Raw genomic sequence first — 20,477 nt, 5'->3', positions numbered from 1 at the left:
ATTCTACATTTTTTTGACACTCTGTCTTTCATCATTGCTGCTCTTAATTCAAATGATTAATTCACCCATGATAGCTTTGTGTAGGGTTGTCACTACAGTTAGGGCTTTGTAAAAGTGTAACATTGCACAGAGGCAAGTTCAAATACTCTTGGGACTTGAGATGTTTTATTCTGTTGAGTTTATATTGAGAATCCTAAAGGAAGAAGTCTCTGAAACACTTATTTCTTGCTGGATTTATGAAAAGTTATTTATAAATAACAGTTTTATGTTATCCAACAATTGCGTGAAAATTCTGCTCTTTATTTAAACTTCAGGTTCTGGTCACTTAAGCTCATAATTTCAAAGTTGTTCGTAACGTTTTCATTTTCAATACACACTCTTCTTGCACCAAGAAAAGATAAAATCTTTCAGACTTACATTTCACATTACATTAACTGTAAAAGTTTTTAATAGTTCATGTGTAAAATCAGTTAATAATAAGAAAAATATACTTACCATTCTAATATTTTCTTTAAACAAATGATACTGAAAGTCTGGTTTTCAACTTGAATATTGTTTGCATTATGTGCAATCATTATCAAGATCCTGAATCTACAGGTGTTTGACTTCCAGTTTAAGCTATTTATTTCAGAATAGAAGACTGTTTTTTGGATCTAATATGAGTCTTCCAGAGTAAGTAGTTCCGCATGAGCCTAAATTTTTAAAAATACAGTTTAAGCAAAGAAGGAAGGCATTCATTTTCATGTTGAAAATGCATCTAGAGGGAACATTTCCTCATATGGTCCAACTATTAAATGCAGGTGAAATAAACCAAAAAAGGGGAAGCTTACTTTTTTTCTAATTATAAAGTAACTAAAGAACTGAATCAAAGCACTTTCTTATATAAATACATATTTTATTATTTTTTCTTCTATCTCAAAGGTACATTTTGATAAGCTAAATACTTTCTATAATAAAATTGATTATTTTTATTTAGTTTGTGAATGATCTGCATTCAGTGCTTTTCTTTATTATTAAAACTTTATAGTCAGTATAATCTAGTGAGAACACTTTTGGCTCTAACAGAAACAGAATTCTGTTCTTGGATCTGGCTTTGTATGTAACACCAAGTACGTCATTTTTCTTCCATATGTACCTCATTTACTGCAGTGTTTCTATTACATTTCAGACTTTCATATGGTGAGTAGTATCTGTAGCCTGGAAGAACAGTTAGCAAGTATACTAATTGCACTTTTGTGGTATGGTCTATTCTCTAGACTTACTATTTATTGATTTAATTGATGCCTGCTGCTTAATCAGAGGTTTTCCCCACATGGAACTATTTGATAAGCTTGGCATAAAATGCAAGATCTGTGAAATGTAAACAATGTTCATAGTATAAGGACCTATAATCAAACCAGACCTCTAGTCATTTGAAAAGAGTACAGCTGCATGAGAAGCCGTTTTCTATTTGATCTTTTTTGCTGTGGACATTTAAAAGTACTGTCTTTATTGCACCATCCACATGCTAATATTTATTATGATAGCTCATCTCTTTTTCCCCCTTTTTCTGTCCTTGTGACCCCCACTTCCCAGCTGTTTTGCCATTCCCTTTATGTACATCTTATTCTGGTTCCTTCTTTTCCTGAGTATCTTTCTTCTAACTTTTTCTGATTTTCTTAATTCTGACTTTCTTTTTTAGTCTAATCTAAGTCAGACCATACTGACTGTACTGCTGAAGCAGCTGGAAATAATCTCTTAGCTTTTGCATTCTTTGGGCACCACAGTTTGGGAAATATGGATTGTATGCCTTTGTAGGCGTGTTCTGTTCAGGATATTCCCGAGGTCTTGCAGCCAGTCCTGTTCTGTTCCATTTGTGGCAGATGATAGTTTCTTGGGAGAAACGATGAGTTTGAGTATCTGTTTTCTTCAAAAGCCACAAAGTTGTATATTGTTAGCAATTTTAAACAATTTTTGAACAGCTACTACAATGGCATCATCTGTTGGACAAGAGGGAGTAGAATATAAATTTATATTAGTATAAATTAATGGGGCCATGAAGAACCCTTATCCATTTCAAATGGTCCTTAGAAAAGACATTGAATTAGCCAGTGATTTACAGAAAAATTGTTAAACTTTATAAGAACATGGAAAAATACTGTTGCTTTATTCAATACAAAGGATCAGAATTTAATATATATATATATATATATATATATATATATATAGTTTTTCATTTTTTTATTGTTTTCTGAGATTACTTACCTTAGTGTTAGATTCCATTAGGAGGTGGAAGTTTTACATAGGTATGAAATTATTTCTCAAGCAATTTCACAGTAGAAATTACTTAAATTAAAAAGTGCCTAGAATAACACGTTGAAATGTCCTTGTATATTAAACAATTACCTGGTTTTTTTTTTTCTTTACCGTTGCAGCCATTATATTTCTTTTGGAATTTCTGACATGTTACAACTTGAAGTGCTGTGACCATGTGTGTACATAATGTGTGTGTGTATTGTATTTAATTATTATTTGTCATGTAAATTTAAATGGTTTGAGAATCTGGCACTGACCTTGTAGTGACCTTTAATATCTTTGTTGACAATAATATATGCGTACACTGCAATGGCAGTGTCAAAAACCCAGGGCTGACAGTCACTTGGGAGAAAGATGTAGTAGCATAAGATTATGAAATTTGAGAAACATACTACTTTAACACTACTCATACGTAGTTAACATCGTATGTTTTAATGTTGGGATGGAGTTGTTGGGTTTTTTAATTATCATTTTAATTGTGCACAATGGAAAATTACTTAATGGGATATAAAGGAAGTAGTTCTCAAAAGCCTCAAATATTTTTATTTTTCACATAATTTTTTCCTTGCCCTCATTTATTGGTTTTATCTTCATGTGTCTGTACCCGTTATTTAGATTTCTCCATATGCATAAAGTACACACAGACCCACTGAATACCTCATGAATCGATTTCTTTTATTACAGTTAATCAGGCAGCAAAAGAAGACACCATGGTTTTGAAGATTGGCTCTGTTGCTATGGCTCCCCAAGCTGACAATCCCCTTGGCAGAACTGTCCTCAGGAAAGATATTTACCAGTAAGTTTATTTTCTTATCTTCGATCTTGCAGCAATTTCATCCTGCAAAGAAGTACACTGATCAATAAAACTTGCTTAGTGTGGCCTGAATTTCATCCTGCAAAGAAGTACACTGATCAATAAAACTTGCTTAGTGTGGCCTGTAGAAATACTTTTCATTTGGGATCTTTTGATATTTAAAACCAGGTTTTTCTGATTTTCTTCAGTTGTGGGTTTTTAAATTCATTCAGACAAATCAAGTATTTCTGTGAAGTGTTGATGAATAACAGAATGTAAGTACCAAGGCCCCATAAAACTGAAGAAGCGCAGTTTGGAAAATTTTAGCAGACTTTAAATTTGACCAAATCTCTAATCACATAAGAAACTGAGGTTCGCTCCAGAACTACCACATCCTACTGCAGTCATTTTCTTAATTTAACTATAAGCCATTATTTGAAACGTAGGTCTGTGGATGTCATGTGGATCAAAGCTGTAAAGAAAAGCAAACTTCTAAGGAGAAATTTCACAGTAAACACTTTCTGTGAAAATGCCATGCTCTGGATTTTGTCACTGAGTATTTGCAAACCACACCAAGCATATATGGACAACTAAACTGGTGAACATGTGTAATCAACATGATAAAAATAATACATCATTCATACTGGCACTGCTGCCAGACATAAAAGTGCAGTTGCAAATAATACCAAGTGAGAAAAATCACAGAAGTACAGATGAACAAGTGTCTTATTCATCCTGCTGGTCTGCTTCTCAGACGAGGTGGTGTCATTCTTTTAAAAATAAATTCCTACTGTTCTCCAATAAATGTTACCGTTAGGAAAGATTCTGATCTTTGTAATGCACTTACCACCTAGAGGTTGATAGCAATTTTTACTTTAAGCAGACCTAGGGATTTGATTGTCTCAAATTTTTCCATTATTTGATATTTTTTTCTTTTGAATTACATATCATGTTCTCTTTCTTGTATTACTTTTGTTGGTAGCTTATAGTATTCATCCCTTAAATAAGTTCTTATTTTGCTAGCTTACATAGAATCTCAGAATGTGAGAACTGAAGGAGGCCTTTGGAATTTTCTAATCCAGCTGCCTTATTTTATAGATAAGGAAACTGAGGATCCAAAACAATAGCTATCTCTGGTTAAGTGATGATGATAGACACAAGATCACAACTCATAACTGTTTACTCTCTCAGTATCTAGGGGAAGGATTACAGTAGAATTTTTTCTGGGCGAAAATAATTTAATCTTCTAACATTTGAAAAGGTTTTCAGGTGTATTTATCTTTTATTTTTCATTTCAGAAGTAAGCGGCCCTCAAAGAGGGTCTTACTTATGGTGAAAGAAATATGTTTTCTATTAAAAGATCTTATCACCATCAATAAAGTGAACTCCTTTCCTCCTCTGCCCTCTCCACATTCTGGCTCCTTAGAAGTCATTTGTGAAGATATGGCTCCCTTAGGCCTGTTTGTCATTGCTTTCTTCTCATTGTCCTTGAACTATTTTTTCTCAGTCGCCGTCCGTATTTACTTTCCATATTTTCTTCATACTTATTTTTTCCTTCCCTTTCTGTATCTTTATTCTTTATCTTCTCCTTTTCTATATTTCTTTTTCTTTACTTTCTACCTTCTTTCCCTATCTCGTTTCCTTCCCTGTTTCGCTACCTGAATTATTTTGTAGAATATGGAAATATAAAGCCAAAAAGTAAATTAAGTGTAAATAACATAGTATCTCTTTTAGATCTTCAGTGCCTCATATCCTGAAACATGCAAAATATATAAAAATATGTACTAAGTACATACAAAGTACAAAAAAGGTACTTTATAGAATAAATGCCCCAGTTTTTTTATAATTGACAGACCAAGGTGCACAGAATTTTTGCATGATTTGCCAAAAGCATACACTTAACTAAAAGGCAGAGCATTTCAGAATTTTTTTTTATGAATTCCTTTCAGAACTGTTTTTAGATTTGTATTTTTATCATTTAGTCCCTCTCCTTGATCATATGATTTAGTCATTGCACTCTCCCACTGCATATTTTTACTTCCTCTTTCTTTTAATCTGCTCTTAGTGTTTTTTTTATTTCTCTCTTGACTTTTCTAACTTCCTCAACCAGATCAGTGCCATCTATAAAAATCCATAACTAGCATATTTGATGGTGAAAAGCTATATGCTTTCTCCCTAAGATCAGGAACAAGACAAGGATATCTGCTCTTGCCACTTCTATGTAGCCTTATACTAGAGGTTCTATCTAGGGCAGTTAGGCAAGAAAATGAAATAAAAGACACCCAGATTGTAAGGAGGAAGTAGAACTGTCTTTTTGTAGATGACATGATCTTGTATATACCAAATCTTAAGGAATCCACTGGAAAACTTTTGGGCAAGTAAGTTCAGCAAGGTTGCAGGATACAAAATCAAATTATAAAAGCTCATAGTAACACTAAGCTATGCACTACCTAAAAGTGAAATTAAGAAAATAATTACATTTATAATCGCATCAGAAAGAATTAAATACTTATGAATAAATTTACCAAAAGATGTGCAAAACTTAACCCTTTGAAAATTACAAAACATGGGTGAAAGAAATTAAAGATCTAAAATACATGGAATCATATCCTGTGTACAAAGAATCTTAAGAAGATCTAAATACATGAAATAATATCCCATGTGCATAGATCAGAAGACTTAATTAATGTTAGATGGCAGTACTCCCCCAAATAATTTGCATTCATCATAATCCACACATCAAAATTTCAGCTAATTTATTGGCAGAGATTGACAGAACTGGTCCTAAAATTCATATGGAAATTCAATAGGCCCAAGCAATACTGGAAAAGAAGAAGTTGGAAGGCGGACACATCCTGATTTCAAAACTTAGGATAAAACAGTAGTAATCAAGACAATGGAATACTGGCATGAAGATAGATACATATAAATGAATGGAATTGAGATTCCACCAACAAACCATCACATTTACTATCCATTGGTTTTTGATAACCCAAGATAATTCAGTAGTAAAGCACAGTCTTTTCAACAAATAGTATTCGGACTACTGAATATTTACATGAATTTGGACATTTACCTTATACCATACATAAAAATTATGATGTAAATATAAGAGATTTAAATATAAGAAGTAAAATTCTGGAATTTATAGGAGGAAGGAAAGGAATAAATCTTTGTGCCCTTGGATTAGGTAATGGCTTCTTTAAAATGACACCAAAAGCTGAGGAGGGGACAAAAGAAAAAAAATAGGTAAGTTCAGTTTTATCAAAATTGTAAATTTTTGTGCTACAGAGAACTCTGTCAAGAAAGTGACAGTCTAGGGGCGCCTGGGTGGCGCAGTCGGTTAAGCGTCCGACTTCAGCCAGGTCACGATCTCGCGGTCCGGGAGTTCGAGCCCCGCGTCAGGCTCTGGGCTGATGGCTCAGAGCCTGGAGCCTGTTTCCGATTCTGTGTCTCCCTCTCTCTCTGCCCCTCCCCCGTTCATGCTCTGTCTCTCTCTGTCCCAAAAATAAATAAACGTTGAAAAAAAAAAAAAAAAAAAAAAAGAAAGTGACAGTCTATAGAATATGAGAAAATATTTACAAATCATGTATCTGATAAGAGACCTGTATCCAGAATACATAAAGAACTGTTACAGCCAATAATAGAAGAACAACCCAATTAATAAATGGGCAAAGGATTTGCATAGATAAATATGCAAAGAAGATATAAACATGGCCAATAAGCACGTGTTAAGATTTTCAGCCCAATTAGTCATTAGAGACATGCAGGTCAAAACTATACCCAGTAGGATGGCTATAATAAAAAAGACAACTGATGTGGTGAAATTGGAACCCTCATGCATTTCTGGTGGGAATGTAAAATGGTGCTGCTACTGCGAGAAACACCTCATAAGGTTAAACATAGAGTCATCATATGATGCAGCAATTCTACTCCTAGGTATGTCTCCAAGGTGATTGAAAACTGTGTCACACAAACGCATACCCACAGTGGTCGTAGCAGCACTACTCATAATAGCTAGAAGTGGAAAATACCCAAAGGTTTTTCAGTTGACAAAATGGCTAAACACATGTGGTATACTCATGTAATAGAATAGTATTCTGCCATAGAGAGGAATAAAGTCTATGTTTTAACATAGATCAACCTTGGAAACACGCAAAGTAAAAGAAACCAGACAAAAAAGCCACATATTATATGATTCTATTTATATTTAAATGGAATGACCAGAACAGACACATCCATTGAGACAGTAGAAGAGTGGTAGCTAAGACAGAAGAGAAGAATGACTGCTAATGGGTATAGAATTTCTTTTTGGGGTGATAATAGTGTTCTAGAATTAGATAGTGGTGATGTACAATAATTTGTCCAGTGAGTACTTGTACAGTGAGTGAGGTACAGTGAGTGCAATGAGAATATACAAAAAACTAAATTATACACCTCAAAAGGATCAATTTTATTGGATGTAAATTGTATCTCAATAGAGCCGATTGTTTTAAATCAAAGATTGATGTCACAAATTGGTCCAGAGGAATTAAATTCCAGAAAGAGAAATACCTGTTCTAGGTGTATGGAGACTGGATGCACTTTTCACCTTTGGAATTATTTGCCTTGTCTGCTATAAGCAGGGATATTTTATTGTGGAAAGGAATAAATCAAGGGACATTTATTGGTCATGAGCTAGAGTGACACATTGGAATCTGGAGGAACCCCAAACACACAGTCATCCATAGTGGTTTTGTTTTTTTGTTTTTTTTGTTTTTGTTTTTGTTTTTGTTTTTTTTTTTTTTGAGTGTTGGGTGGGGAGAGGGAGCTGGTAAGAAGAAATTGAATATCACAAAGTTTCACATTCTTTAAAAGATAAAGCCATGTTGGAGGTGTACTCTTCAATACAGTAGTCACTAACTACTATGGCTTTTCTGCTTTTGGAATGTGGCTAATCCAGGGGCACCTGGGTCACTTAGCAGGTCAAATGATGGACTCTTGGTTTTGGCTCAGGTCACGATCCTGGGGTCATGGGATCGAACCCTGTGCTGAGGGTGAAGCCTTCTTGGGATTCATTCCCCCCCCCTCTCTGTCTCTCTCTCCCCCCTCCCTCTCTCCCCCTCTCCCTCTCTCCCCCTCTTCTCCTTCTCTCCCCCTCCCTCCCCCCAGCCTCTTCCTTCTCCTTCCTTCTCCCTCCCTCTCCCTCCTTCGCACTCCTTCTCCCTTCCCTCCCCTAACCCCCCTCCTCTGCCCCTCTCCTCTGCTGGCACTGTCTAAGATCAGGTAAGATAAGATACTTTAAAAAAAGAATGTGGCTAGTCCAAATTGAGATGTTCTAGAAGTATAAAATACACACAATATTTTGAATAATTAATAAAATATCTCCGTAATCTTTATGTTGATTTTATATAATGATAGCAATACTTGGATGTGTTGAGTTAAATACATTATTACAACTCTTTCCCACTGTATTTTTAAACCTTTTTTCAGTGTAACTATTAGCAAATTTTAAGTTACAGAGGTGGTTCACATTTGTGTCTTGCATTATATTTCGTATATATATAGTACAAGTCTACTAGGAGAGGCCTACAACAAACACAGGACAAGTCTTGCCCTTGGGACCTTTGAAACCAGAGGCAAATTAAGTTTAAAGCTGTAAACCAACCCCAACTTAGCTCAGTTAATGATTGAATCAAAATTATCCCCTGCTTACCCATTCTGCCTGGCAGGAAAATGTGTGCCTTCTCTTGGGGAAATAACTTAACTTGTTTTAGTGTTTTTATGTATGATGTCCAATACATAATCAAAAATTATAAAATATCAAAGAAGCAAGGAAATTAGATCCATTATCAGGAGAAAATTTAGCTCGTAGAAGAAGACCTACAGATGATTGAGATGTTGGAATAAGTAGACAGGAGTTTTAAATAATTGTTAATAGTATTTTAAAAATGTTGAAAAGATAAAGAGTTCATAGAAACGAGGTCTATTTAAAATTCTAAAACTGAAAAATACACTATCTGTAATTAAGGAGTCATTGGATAGCTATAACAGCAAATGGGCAAAGCAGAAGATAGGATTTAGTGAATTTAGACATAGCTAAATAGAAATTATCCAAACTGAAGCACAGAGAAGAGGAAAAAGTGAACACTGAAAAACATGTGGGTCACTGCCAAATGGTCTAATGTATGTGTAAGTAGGAGAAAGAACAACAAAAGGCATAACTAAAAGGATAACCCTTGAGAGTTTTCTAAAATTAACAATACTCATTAACCAGCAGACCCAAGAAACCTAGTACCCTATCCTCAATAAAAGCAAAATATATGCAAAGAAAACTACATCCAGGGACAATATGGTTAATTTACTGAAAATCAAAAATAAAGAGACTCCTCCCTGATAGGCTGAGGGAGAATGCTGAGCAAGGAGAGAGAGAATGCAACATCTGTCTCCCCCAGCACAGGTTCCCAGGTCTAAAATATGTCTGTACCTGGGAGAAAGGAGATGCCTTTACCTTTAAAAAGTTGGGTATTTTCAGGGTGCCTGGGTGGCTCAGTCGGTAGAGTGTCCGACTTTGGCTCAGGTCATGATCTCGCGGTTGATGAGTTTGAGCCCCACGTTGGGCTCTGTGCTGGCAGCTCAGAGCCTGGAGCCTGCTTCAGATTCTGTGTGTCTCTCTCTCTGCCCCTCCCTCGCTCACGTGCTGACTCTCTCTGTCTCAAAAATACAATAAACATTAAAAAAATAAAAATAAAAAAATTAAAAGGTATTTTCATTATGAAAAATATGTATGTGAAAATTCAAAAAAATCCTAAATGCAACCAATAAAAAAAAAAAAACCTTTGAAGGAACAATAGTAAGACTGAAATAACTGAAGATCTTAAATCTGAAGATGAGAAAACTAGGGGACATAGGACCATTCTTTAAATACTTGACCTGTCATGTGTCACAGGGAATAGTTTTATTCCTTCTGAAGCTAAGAACAGACCTAAGATCATTAAATTAGTGAATATTACAATGACAACTTGCAGCTCAATGGAATGAAGACCTTTCAGTTATAAAAGTAATAACAATGGGGCTATTTGTTCTTTATTCATTATTTAACAAATGTTTTTTTGTGAGCCTACTGCACATTAGGCACCTTTCTAGGTATTGGATGAGTGTCAAGACAAAGAAAAAAGCCTTGCTCTTATGGAACTTATATTTAATGGGGGAGACAGTCACAAATTTAAAATATTCTATAATACTTGTTGTGGAAGCAGGGAAGAAGACAGAAAATGGGGAGTTAGAGATGGACATCATGGCCTAATAAGAGAAGGAATGGCTCACTGAGAAAGCATAAGGATCCTGGAACAGGAGTGTACAAATGAAGCTGGTGGCAGCTGAAGCAGTATATGCCTGAATCAGTGTGGTGAGAGACAGTATGGAGGAAACTTAGAGGCCATTGTGAGGCGTTTGGCTACCATTTTGAGTGGGAGGTGGTTGTGGAGGAAAATAATCAACACATGAAGAATTTTGAAATAATGATTTTGTTGTTTACCAGATATCTACCTGCAAAAGGACATGAAGGGATCACCAGCAAGGACTAAAAATATACATTTGAAAACAGGTGAAATCTGCCTTTAATACAAAGGAGTCACAGTTCAGAAGAACAAATGAGAGTTTGACATTGATCTCTAAAGGAGTCATGTTAAGGATTATTTCTGTCATTTGAATTAACCGAATATGTGATACGAAAGTTTTCTGATTTTTGAGGGGTTGATTTCTTCATCAGATGAGAAGCCTTCAGAGAGTTTGAGCTGGAGGAGTGGCAGGATCCAATTTATATTTAAGCAGATAATTCAGGCCAACACGTGAAGAATAGACTGCAGGCAGGGAAGGGCAAGGGTCTGTGACTGTTGCACTAATCTTGGCAGGAGATGATGGTGGTTTGGCTGATGGTAGTGGCTGTGGAGGTGATGAGAAGTGGTCAGATTCTGTACATATTTTAGTGGTAGAGCCAGGAGAAGTTGCAGATGGATTGCACATGGAATTTGAGACAACGGAGATAAGGATAATTCAGTTGTATGGCCTAAGCAACTGGAAAGATGAAATTAACTGAGGGAAGGAAAACTGTGGGAGGATTTAGTTTGGGGTTTGGCAGGTGGAGAACAGGAATTTACATTTTTTTGAAATGTTGACAATCTTAGGAGGTACTGAGCTCCCCCTTGCTGATATAGCAGAGGCTGATCAACCATGTAGAAGGGTAAGAAGGGGTTGGTTATATGTTGAATTAGACCAGTGCTGCTTTTTAAAAAAATTTTTTTAATGTTTATTCATTTTTGAGAGAGAGAGAGCATAAGCAGGGGAGGGGCAGAGGGAATGGGAGACACAGAATCCAAAGCAGTCTACAGACTCTGAGCTGTCAGCACAGAACCCGAAGTGGGGCTTGAACCCATGAGCTGTGAGATCATGACCTGAGGCAAAGTTGGATGCTTAACCATTTAACTGACTAAGCCACCCAGGCGCCCCTAGGCCAGTGCTTCTTAAACTGAAATGTATCTATAAATCACCTGCGGATCTGTTCAAATGCACCTTTTGACTTGGGAGGTCTGGAATGGGGCCTGAAATTCCCTATTTCCACCAAGCTCCCACATGGTTGCGTAGAACACTGATGCTGGGTGATATTGATGTGCTGCTTCAAGGGCCACACCTTGTGTAGCAGATTAGGTGGTTTCCAAATCTTTTGAACAAACAAGGTTTTAAAAAACATATTTTAATAAATGCTAATAATTTTTAATGCCAAACATTCAAACACTGTGACAGCAAGTATCTTTCATCCCCACATTTTCCTGTTCCCTAGCAAGACCGTCCTCAATGGAGTCTTTTTTTAAGTTCAGAGTTTTTACAGATTTGCAGTTGATAGTGGTTGTTACTTTTGGGGTCTATGATTCAGAAAATGTAAAATAATAAAACATGTATTAAATTACTGACAACTTACATGAATTTGCACCTCATTAGTCTCAAAAGATCTGATCCACTAGAAAACAACAGAGCATATATAACATGTTATTTATCCAGTGTTCATGCCCAGCTATATGTTTTCATGAATTCCTCTCTTGACCTCTGCTGTTTTTACCTACTTCCTCCTTTTAGTCTACTGATCTTTCTAGTTTCCAACTACTAATTCCTGCATAAGGTGATCTCCCAGTTTCCTTTCACCTCTTTCTGAGATTCTCCTATGATGTGTTCAACTGTTTTTTTCCCTGACTTACACTGAAGTTCTGAAACACAGTTTGGCCTGATAGATTTCCCTCTATCTTACACAATCTCATTACCTCAGAGATGATTCAGGTTCTTGTCTCTGGCTAAAGAGCAACAGAGAAACATTTAGGGATAAAAGGTTAAAAGGCAGATTTAAAAAAAAAAAAATGACCTATGCTGAAAAGTGTTCCTTCATAGGCTGATTTAAGGAAATTAAAATAAGCATTATGAAGTAAACTGTTTAAATGTGTTTGTAACTTAAGCACATTAATGATTTAATAAATTTAGTTATACTTTTTTATGTAAATGATTTATATATATTTTTGGAAACTATGTTCTTCAAATGCTGGTATATCATCTGCAGCTCAGTAATTTGAGAGTTTATGTTTGTTTCTACTAAAAAAAAAAAAATGGATGTAAGTATCAGTCAGGACCTTACGCCATTCTATTGTATACTCACTATAGGAAAATTACATTGGATTTATATTATCTCTACTTCCTAGGACTTACCTAAAAATTTCATTGACTATAAACCTGAATACAGTCTTACAAGTATTTTAACTTAATTTTTATTGTTTTAAATGATGTTTAACTATTTTTTTAAATAAGAGAAATAGAATAAATAGCTCTACATCAGTCATTAGAACAGTAGGGATTTTTTGAGACATTCATGCTATCACATTGCATGTATGTATACATGCATTAATTCATTTATTACTTTAATTCACTTATTTTTAAAATATTAATTATTTCACTTATTCAGCAGATATCTACTGAGTGCCTACAGTGTATGTAACACCAATGCTAGAAATGTACTTTTGAGTAGGACTTAATGGTACCTCCCTTCATTGAACTCAAGACCCCAACCATATTATTCAAGTTGATGAAATTACATTGTAAAGCTCTGATAGATTCAATAGCATAATAATTCACACTTTATCTACAACACTTCCCACAGAGCCTGGATTAATGAAATAAGCAAAATCAGAAGTTATGAACTTGCACCCTAAACTTTTTCGTGTCCTTACGGCATTAAGTCTGTACATCTTCTGAAAATTATGATACGAGGAAAGAATGATTCCGGAAGTTCCATCCAGACAGGTTTCACAGGAAGGAACAGGGAAAAAGTATTCTTCATTTCCATTCAATGATTTTTCTTTTTAAAAGTGGAAGAGAATAGAAACATTGACATTAGTTATTCATGAGTCTATTTAAGTAAATGCATCATTTTTCAGTACGTTTTAGTGATCTGTTTTTAAAAATCCTTTTATAAATCCTTTTATAAAATATAAATCCTTCATAAAAATCCTTTAAAAAATTGTTTACAATTCAGTTTATCATTATTTAGTAGTCTTGTTATCGAATTAAAATATGAAAAGTTAAAATAGAATTTTTTAAAATAACAAATTGTTGAAATGATACCTTTTTAATAGTAAATCTGCCTTTATTTTACTCTTTTAATAAGCCTATATTAAGGTTTTTAAAATAAAAGTGTAGTGTTCATTGTTTAAGTTAAATAATATATGCTATAGAAAATAGAATCCCACTGCTTATTCTGATTGCTGGCTATTTCCTTACTTTGTGGCCATTGTTAACAGGTTGACACTTTTTTAGACCACTTCTGTGTGTCTGTAAGAGAGTGACAAGCCAGCTCTACCTGTCTTAAAAAATGGGGTCTAAATAGTGTTCTGCAACTTGGGTTTGTTTCAACTCAGTATGTTGTAGGCACCCTTCAGTGTCCTCATACTCAGAAATGCTTGCCTGTTTTTGAACCATTTTAGATACAGATCAAGAATCTATTTAAAGACTACTTTTTGTGTCTAGCCAACAAAATGTTCTCCATTATTAAAAAACGCTGTGAAAACTTCTGTAGAACGTATTGTGACGAAGACTTCCAGACTTCAAGACATCACTGTACCTGGGAAACTGTAAAAGGAAAATTGAGTCGTTTCTGTCAGTGAGATAGCTACTGGGTGGTTTTTGAAGAACAAATATATCAGTACCAATAGGAAACTGAAATAATTACAGCTGTTCTTTGTTACCATGTGAATTGAAAAGACCCAAGTGGCTCACAGTCGTCACTACGGTATGAATTAAAATACTGTAGGCATTTGGGCTTTAATGTCCCACTTTGAAACTCTGCTCAGCATCTGTAATAATGCTCAAGTTTTAACATGACAAAATTTCTTTTAACCCAACATGCATCCTCTTCTGTGAGCTGACCTCAGTCTCTATTTCAAGTCTTGCCGTCATTTTCTTACATAAGAGTCTTGTTCAAATTATTGAATATATTTTGTTTACCCCAGTAATGCTTAGTAGGTTCTTTGCTGTGGCCCTTCTTTATGTATGCATTTTCAATTTTCTTGAAATGTACTCTTCTTCCAGATTAGCCTTTCAAGGAGTTTTTATTATAAAAACTTTACATTGGAGAGGTTATGAATTCTTGAAAAATCTTTTTCTTTGGTGTTCAACATCATTAACGTAAAAAAATTCCTAAGAATCACATCTTTCTTTTTAATGTCTCGCTTAAATCCTTCTCTTTAAAAAAACAAAAAACAAAAAAAATTCATAATTATTTTACTTAGAATGTCTTCTTTCTTTGGCCTTCAATACCAGTGCCTGAGGTACCTTTCTGCAATATACCAGCAGCAGCAGCGGCAGTAATAGCTAACATCTAGTGAGTGCTTCCCTTGTGTCAAGGATTCTACTTGATGTTTCAGTGCAATGCTTACTTCACTATAACCTTTAAGTAATAAGAGTCAAGTATTATGATTGTCTGTACTTTAGACATAGAAACTGATTCTACAGACATTAAGTGATTTCTCCTGGGTCACGCATAAAATAAGTGACAGAACCTGTTTCCATTGTCCATGCTCTTTACCACTACATTTTGCTGCCTGTTACTGAATTTCTTATAAGATGCTGGCTTTAATTTTTTGATTTGTGAGCCATTAGAGACTCTTAAACACAGAGAACAAACTGAGGGTTGCTGGAGGGGTATATGGGGTGGATGGATGGGTTAAATGGGTGATGGGCATTAAGGGGAGGGCGCTTGTTGGGATGAGCACTGGGTGTTATATGTAAGTGATGAATCACTAAATTCTATTCCTGAAGTCATCATTGCACTACATGTTAACTAACCTGGATTTAAATAAAAATTAAAAGAAAATAAAAGTAGATCTTTAAAAAAAAAAAAAGATGCTGGTTTTAGTTTAATTTACAGTTAACCAGTGTATAGCTAAGGTTGAACTTAATTTTTTTTGAAGTTTTGCATTCATATTTCATTAAATTTTATGTGTTTAGATATTAGTTTTTTTTCTAACAATATTCTTGTTAACAGTGAGTAAATGGAGGGGCCCTGGGTGGCTCAGTCGGTTGAGCGTCTGACTTCGGCTTAGGTCACGATCTCACGATTCGTGGGTTCGAGCCCTGCATCGGGCTCTGTGCTGACAGCTCACAGCCTGGAGCCTGCTTTAGTTTCTGTGTCTCCCTCTCTCTCTGCCCCTCCCCTGCTCACTCGGGCTCTCTCTCTCTCTGTCTCTCAAAATCAAACATTAAAAATATAAATAAAAATTAAAAACAGTGAGTAAATTGAAACAAACTAATAGGCAGAAGTTTTAGTGCATTTTCCTTAGGTTTCCTAAAATATTACAAGCTACGATGGCTTAATATTACAGCTATTAGAGCCATAATTTATGATGAAAACTCTTATAATCCTAGTGTTTGAGTTCTTTGGTCCTTGGATGTACTTGAACATAAAACCTATGTTGAAAAATTTTCATTAGGCTGTACTTCTTACTATATGATCTACATAAAATCTCCCCATTAACATCGCTAATGATTTTGATTGTCATCAAGCTTTTTCTCACATCTGTTTTGAACTGTGAAATGAATCATGACCAGATGTAAATATTAACATAGATTTGCTGATTAATAAACTCAGTATATGTCTGTGATTTTTATTTCATAAGATATTTTAAGTGATTATAAAACATAATGATAAATGTTTACCTCAGTATAATTATTTCTTTAATTCTGTCTCAAAATTATGAAAGAGAAGGAAAAGTTGAAACTCTTTTTTCTTTGTTGTATTTCTTCCCAGAGTATTCTTACATATCACAACTTTTCTCTTAAATTGTGTAAAAGAAGGTATTGATTTTCTTCTGTTAAAACAACTGTGTACTGTTTGTTCACATATTTTTCATATGCAAAAGTTATATCAAAGTTAAATAAGCATTTTATATGGAGTTTTAGTACCTTGGGCTTTTTTCTCTCACATCCTGTGCAATTGAGAAATACTGAGTTTAAGCTACATATATGAAAATGGGGCTTATAGAATTAGACATATAGATTTGGAAGTCATTTAAGATTATACACAGACTTCCAATGTCATTGCTCTATCATATTGTTTAAAAATTTACAAAAATTTTAATATCTACCCTAAAAGACTTAAACTAGTGATTATAACAATCAAATTTACTTCATACATTTTTCTAAAATATTTTATTAAAGAATTTTAAAATACTCAAAACATTTTTTCTTTTTTACTTTTTTTTAATGTTTATTTATTTACTTTTGAGAGACGGCACAAGCGGGGGAGGGACAGAGAGAGAGGGAGACACAGAAATCTGAAGCAGGCTCCAGGCTCTGAGCTGTCAGCACAGAGCCCAACATGGAGCTCGAACCCACAGACTGTAACCTCATGACCCGAGCTGAAGTCAGATGCTTAATCGACTGAGCCACCCAGGCATCCCTCTTTTGTACTCTTAATTACAAAGTTTCTTAATCTTCATCATTTACTTGAGAGAACTATATTCTTCTTATAATTCGACATTTGTAAAGTTCTGCATATAGCTCTTGGTAGGAGCCACAAATATTTGTGGGTCTTCTGAAGTCCCTTCTGGGATTTTATCTGTGACTAATTTATCCCATAGCTTTTTACAAACTTTGCCAGTTGTTGAATTTTTCAGCCATTTCTTCTTTACAGGCATTTGCTAATCCTTTTTTGGTACATTCAGTACTTAATTGATTGAATGTAGTATTGGGTTTCAGTTTTTCTCCATAGAGAATTTCATTCTCTTAAAAATTGTCTACAAGCATTATATGAAAACTCCATGGTAATTTTGACTAAATTTTAAAGACATCTTTTATAAATGAGGCTTCTGACAGGTGTACTCAATCTGTGGCAGTTTCATTTATGGAATTTTACTTTTCAGGAATTACAAACATTAGAGGAGCTGATTCATTTTCAGCTTATCTTAGAAATCTTCTCTTAGAAGATTTCCATTAGTAGTACTCCTCCAACACTTGTTCCATTTTTTGCTTTTTTTTTATGGACAACTTGTGCAATAGTGGTTACTGTCCGCTTCTCACTGTGAGACTGATGTGCTAACCACCCACCACAGTAAGTGTGAAAACATGCTTGTTCTTTTATAATTGATAAGAAAATGTAGCTTTCATTACAAAAATTCATTTTATGGCGATAATTTTGGCAGCTTAAGTGTTGACATAAAATACCCATTTTCTAAATGGAAGCTTTACTGAAATCTTGTTAAAGCTGAATTTTTTTAAACCACTATAAAAAAAAGTCTTAATTTTTTTTTGACTTTGATATACAATCACATGAGTTATTTTTTAAATTACAGTTTACTAAAAATCAGGACTCAAGTATCTCATGTAAGGTTTTAAATAAATAGACCTTGATGCAATCCAAGAGACAGGCATTTGCATGCAACAGAATATTTCACCTACATTAAAACCTTGACAGTATCTTTTTGTCATTTTTAACCTTATAATGGTGATTCTGGCTTTTCATAGGGTTAATGTTCCCGATACGAAATAACATTAAATTGATGTAACCATTGAAATTCATGGTTGAGACTAACTTAATTTTGTTAATCTTGTTTTATATGTACATTTCAACAATATACATAGGCCCAAACAATTGTTAATTGAAACAATATGACCGATAGAAATTCATAGATGAGATTAATATGATTAAAAACTGTGCATGTATGCTTTGAAAAATTGTCTTTATTTACAAACAAGAGATTATTCTTTTTCTGGAAATACTAATGATAGCCTTTCTTTATTCCTAATGAATGTGCAATTCAAGGGTTGGTATTTCTCTTCTATGTCCTTTTACAATTTCACTTAAAACCTAGCTGACCTTCTACTCTAACTCTGAGCTGTATTTTCCAGATATACTGTAAAGATCAAATTTTACAAATCTCCATAAACTATGCCCTTCCCCTCCCAACCTTTAATTTCTTTCTAATTTTCTTTCTGTATGAATGTTCTCAAAATAACCATTGTTTTGGTTTGGGGCAAGATATGTTTCATATCTGGTGACGTTATGTCCTTAATCCTATAATGCTTACAGTTGGTTTCAGATAACTCTCTCTTAGCAAATCAGAGAGATTAGGATAGTAGGTATTTAGAATAACTTGTCTAAAAGCTTTGTTCATAAATACTATTGGCAGACTTTTAGTCCCTGTCGTGTTCTTCAGCTGATCTAGTGTGAAGGCTTCGGATTTACATTTGGCCCTCACCAATGTTACTGCGTCTTTTGTGGCTTCCTGTAGCAGGATGTAGGTTTCCATGAATGTATTTCTATTTGTTGCCAAAAGCTACCTCAATAACAGTGTTGAAATGACTCTAAGTTTTACTGTCATAGATTTTGGAATGTTACATTACATGTATTTAACCCTTTTTATTGATATGTTTAGATGCTTTACACTAGAAATTCATGTTGGAAAGAAGTTACAGAATAATAGAATATGTTTAGTTTCATTTCATGACAGTTTTATATTATAAACTTGGAAAATCTATCTTGTATTTCTTTCAGATACATTTTGGTTATATAAAGTATGCTGGATATATAATATATGCACTTCTGATTGTGTATTTTCATTGAGGCACTAACATTATCATGTGAAATTATTATCTGAACACTTCTGGGCTTAGAGACAAGCAAGAGAGAGCATAGTTTACCTTTAAGATACTTAGGAAGACTATTTAACAGAACCACTGTCTCATAAGACCATTCTTTAAAGAACAGTAAAAATTGCTATTCTCTAAGTGTCTGGTGTACAGGAAGAATTACATTTTTTCTCAATTAATAACAAAGATTGAATATTTTAACTAAAAAGTAACCCTCATGTTTATTCTTACAGTTATTCATATAATGTACCCTGTTCATCACCCTGAATGAATTAAAGAGTAGATATAGAGCATAGAAGATAAACAGATAAACGGAGTTTTAAAAATTTGGTGGTGGCTGGCTGCCTCATTCGGAAGATCTCAGGGCTGTAAGTTCAAGCCCCATGTTGGGCCTTGAGCTTACTTAAAAAAATTAAAATCTTCGACCAGCTTTGAGTTTAAGAAACTTGTAAAAGCGAGCTGTAGTGTTCCCTTTGTAATTATAACTTGAGGAAGACCCCTTTTACTCTGTGTTGACTAGGAGTGTCTACTAAGCCCTTTTTATCTTCTCTATATAAATGTAGAAGCTAATACAAATCAAGTTAGAAGGCATCTATGCATTCATTTAATATGTATGGTTAATAATAGTTACCTCTACACATTGTATGAGAAGACTTGCTAACCACAAATAAGATTCTATTACCCAAAAAATACTTGTTTTTTTTTGCATGAGATCAAGTAAGTTTTTATCTTCTAAAGTACCAATTTAAACAACAGCTTCTATGTACACTTATCTTTATTTCTTATATTAGTGTGTATTGACTGAGGTCACTGTCCTTAAACAGTCCAATTGTACCTATTTTGTCTACTAGAAATACTTATCCTTTATTTGGAGACCTTGTATCCTCTGTGCTGAAGACAGATATTGTCTCAATCTGAAATACTTTTTTTGCCCATCATTTTTAACATTGAGCTTTGAGCAAAAACTAGATACCTAAAAATTAATCCACATTGACAAAGGTAGAAAAAATTACAAATGAGATTCCAAAATAGATAAAAATTAGCACATAGTTAGTTTTTTTTTCTAGTTCTTTTTTTCATATCTTTATCTTGAGTTATAACTTAAATTTAGGGAAGTGTATTAATTATTTGTATAAGCTTGATGAACTTTTACGTAGGTATGGCCAAGGTACCACCACCCACCACTCCAGAAACTTTTCCTCATTCCCATCCCACCCCGTGCCCTCCA

General features: G+C 34.3%; 1 protein-coding gene across 2 annotated transcripts in view; it reads left to right on the top strand.

Moving 5' to 3' along the window:
- VPS13B (vacuolar protein sorting 13 homolog B) overlaps window positions 1-20,477 on the top strand; it is an 806,197-nt gene that overhangs the window by 470,993 nt on the left and 314,727 nt on the right. For both annotated transcript variants that reach the window (XM_047088880.1, XM_047088879.1), the window contains exon 30: window positions 2,980-3,091. In XM_047088880.1, coding sequence (XP_046944836.1) covers window positions 2,980-3,091 — 112 coding nt within the window. The remainder of the gene's footprint in view (window positions 1-2,979; window positions 3,092-20,477) is intronic.

This window comes from Lynx rufus, unplaced genomic scaffold, assembly GCF_022079265.1.
Source record: "Lynx rufus isolate CCGP_SWC_20201006 ecotype Redwood Valley unplaced genomic scaffold, mLynRuf1.p SCAF_26, whole genome shotgun sequence".
Classification (NCBI taxonomy): domain Eukaryota; kingdom Metazoa; phylum Chordata; class Mammalia; order Carnivora; family Felidae; genus Lynx; species Lynx rufus.
The sequence above is the reverse complement of the archived record's forward strand: the minus strand, read 5'-3'. Positions and strand labels throughout refer to the sequence as shown.